The following is a 3,044-nucleotide window of genomic DNA, read 5'->3' on the forward strand; positions in this document are numbered from 1 at the left end:
CAGCAGCAGTAGCAGCAGCAGTAGTAGTAGTAGTAGGAGGAGGAGTAGGAGCAGCAGCAGCAGCAGCAGAGAGAAGGAAGCAGACACAACAAAACACAATTCAATGATAGTCATATATGTCAGTAGCAGCGGTAAACAAGAGATAGCAGCAACAGCAACAATAACAGCAGCAGCAGCAGCAGCAACAGCAGCAATCTATCTATCTATATGAAGGTTTATAAGGGTTTATAAGGGTTTACAAGGGTTTCCAAGAGTTTACAAGTGTTTCCAAGGGTTTAGGGTTTACAAGGGTTTAGGGTTTCCAAGGGTTTACAAGGGTTTATAAGAGTTTACAAGGGTTTCCAAGGGTTTAGGGTTTATAAGGGTTTAGGGTTTACAAGGGTTTCCAAGGGTTTACAAGGGTTTACAAGGGTTTCCAAGGGTTTAGGGTTTACAAGGGTTTACAAGGGTTTACAAGGGTTTACCTTTCCAAGCGAATACAGTGGCTGAGTTGCTGGCAGCAATAGCAGCAGCAGCATGGTCTTGTGTACTGAATATATTGCAGGAGCACCAACGTATCTCTGCGCCTAAATGTTTGAGGGTTTCTATGAGTACGGCGGTTTGTATCGTCATGTGTAGAGAACCACTAACCCTAGCACCAAGTAAGGGTTTAGTGTTTTTGTATTGTTCTCTTATAGACATTAAACCAGGCATCTCGCTCTCTGCTAGCTCTATCTCCTTTCGGCCAAATGCTGCGAGAGTTAGGTCTTTTACTTTGCTCGTTGTGCAGCAGCAACTGCTGCTGATGCTGCTGCTGCTGCTGCTGCTGCTGCTGGTTGTTGCTGCTGCTGCGGGAGCCATCTTGTTGCGGGAGAGAAAGAGATAGAAAGGAGGGGTTATTTGCGGATAAATATGTTTATTTAAGAATATTTATTTATTTATTTTTTTATTTTTCAAATAATATTCATATTTCGCCAAAAAAAAAATACACAAATACTGACGCGAGCATACACAACCTGCGTATACACCCCACGAGACAGCTGCGCATACACCCCAGCGCCCAGCCCCAGCCATACAAACTTCTCTGCATCTTCTGTTCTTTTTTATTATTATTTTAATGTAAATTATTTAAATTTTTATTTATTTTTATTTAATTATTCCTTTTTTTTTGATCTCTTAAAAAAAAAACACAAACAAACTATAAACCCTCACCCTGCTGCTCGCGCTTGGGGGGGGCCCCGCACGGGGGCCCCCCTGGGGGCCCCCACAGAAACCCTTATTTAGGGTTTATATAAACTAACTTTTTTTTCTTCTTCTTTATTTATTTTGATTGAGACAAAGAAGGAGGATGTAGAGAATTACAGGAAAATAACAAAAAAAAACAAAAAAAAAAACGTAGCAGCAAGCGAACCCTAAACCCTAAACCCTAAACCCTAAACCCTAAACCCTAAACCCTAAACCCTAGGCCCCGCAGACAAATGCAAGTAAACGGGGTACACAAGAGGAGGAGAAAGACAGAGGAGGAGACAGAGGGGGAGACAGATACCACAGAAAGCCGCAATAGAAGAAAACGCAAACAGAGCGAACACAAAAAGGGTTTAGGGGCCCCCGAGGGTTTGGGGGCCCCCGAGGGTTTGGGGCCCCCCGAGGGTTTGGGGGCCCCCGAGGGTTTGGGGGCCCCCGAGGGTTTGGGGGCCCCCGAGGGTTTGGGGGGCCCCAAGGAAGACAGTGAAGGAGATGAGAGCGAGTGAGTAAACCCTCAAACCCTAAACCCTAATTTATAAACCCTAATATATAAACCCTAGTAGTAAACCCTTATCTTTCAATCGACTAAACCCTAAACCCTAAACCCTAAACCCTAAACCCTAGAGTGAAGCTGCGAGGGTTTCTGTATGGCTTTATACACAAGAAGGGGAGAGGTGTTTCTCTGTCTCTCTCTCTTTGTTTTTTTTTTGTCTATCTTTGTTACTGCTTGTTTTTTTAGGGTTTATTAGGGTTTATGGTTTTGTTTGTTTGTTTGTTTGTTTTTATTTGTTTCTCTATTTCTATCTTTATTTATTTATATCTCTATTTCTCCTCGTCTCTCTCTCTTTGTTTCTGTCGTTGTCTCTCCTCCTCCACATGCATGCATGCATGCATGCATGCATGTATTTTGGGGCTTTCTCTCTAGCCTGCATGCATGCATGCATGCATGCATGTATTTTGGGGCTTTCTCTCTACCCTGCATGCACGCATGCATGCATGCATGCACGCATGCATGCATGCATTTTGGGGCTTTGTTTATATTCTACAGGGAGGAGGAGTGGATCCCGGAAGCTGCATTTGAGGCCTCTCTACGCGCAATACCCAAAGTAAGAGTGGGGGCCCCCCTATTAGGGTTTAGGGGGCCCCCTAGTAGGGTTTAGGGGGCCCCCTAGTAGGGTTTAGGGGGCCCCCTAGTAGGGTTTAGGGGGCCCCCTATTAGGGTTTAGGGGGCCCCCTAGTAGGGTTTAGGGGGCCCCCTATTAGGGTTCAGGGGGCCCCTTTGCTGCTGCTGCTGCTGCTGTATAAAACTAACAATAAAAACAACAAAAACAATAATAAAATAATAAAAAAAAAAAATAAATATTTGGGGGCCCCCTGTGTGTGTGTGTAGACAATACCCTTTTGGGGGGCCCCCCGGTCCTTCACTCTGAGCGTCGCCTTGCCGGCCTCCATCATAGCCAATGCACAGGTAAGATAAATATATTTATTTTTATTTTTATTTTTATATTTACATATATATATATATATATATATATATATATATATATATATATATATATATATATATATATATATATAGTATATACGTGTGTATTTATCTATATATATGTGTTTATATGAATATATTTCTCTGTATATGTATGTATATATATCTATATATATTTTTCTTTTTTTTCTGTTTTCTTCTTCTTTCTCCCTTTTTCTTTTCATTTCTCCTTCTATATCTTTTTACCTATATTCTATCTCCATCTCTATCTCTATCTCTTTCTCTATCTTTTTTTTTTTTTTTTTTTTTTTTTTTTTTTTTTTTTTTTTTTTTT

The 3,044-nt window shown here is 41.4% G+C and overlaps 1 protein-coding gene across 1 annotated transcript in view; it reads left to right on the forward strand.

Annotated features, from left to right (window-relative positions):
* Positions 1-1,457: 1,457 nt before the first annotated feature.
* Positions 1,458-3,044, forward strand: part of EMH_0055890 (uncharacterized protein) — a gene marked incomplete at both ends in the record, with an annotated part of 2,114 nt that continues 527 nt past the window's right edge. The window contains 3 exons of the mRNA XM_013497284.1: positions 1,458-1,726; positions 2,273-2,330; positions 2,615-2,692. Coding sequence (XP_013352738.1) covers positions 1,458-1,726; positions 2,273-2,330; positions 2,615-2,692 — 405 coding nt within the window. The remainder of the gene's footprint in view (positions 1,727-2,272; positions 2,331-2,614; positions 2,693-3,044) is intronic.

The sequence above is a fragment of the Eimeria mitis genome, genomic scaffold (genome assembly GCF_000499745.2).
Source record: "Eimeria mitis Houghton genomic scaffold, Emh_scaff2585, whole genome shotgun sequence".
In the NCBI taxonomy this organism is placed as follows: Eukaryota; Apicomplexa; class Conoidasida; order Eucoccidiorida; family Eimeriidae; genus Eimeria; species Eimeria mitis.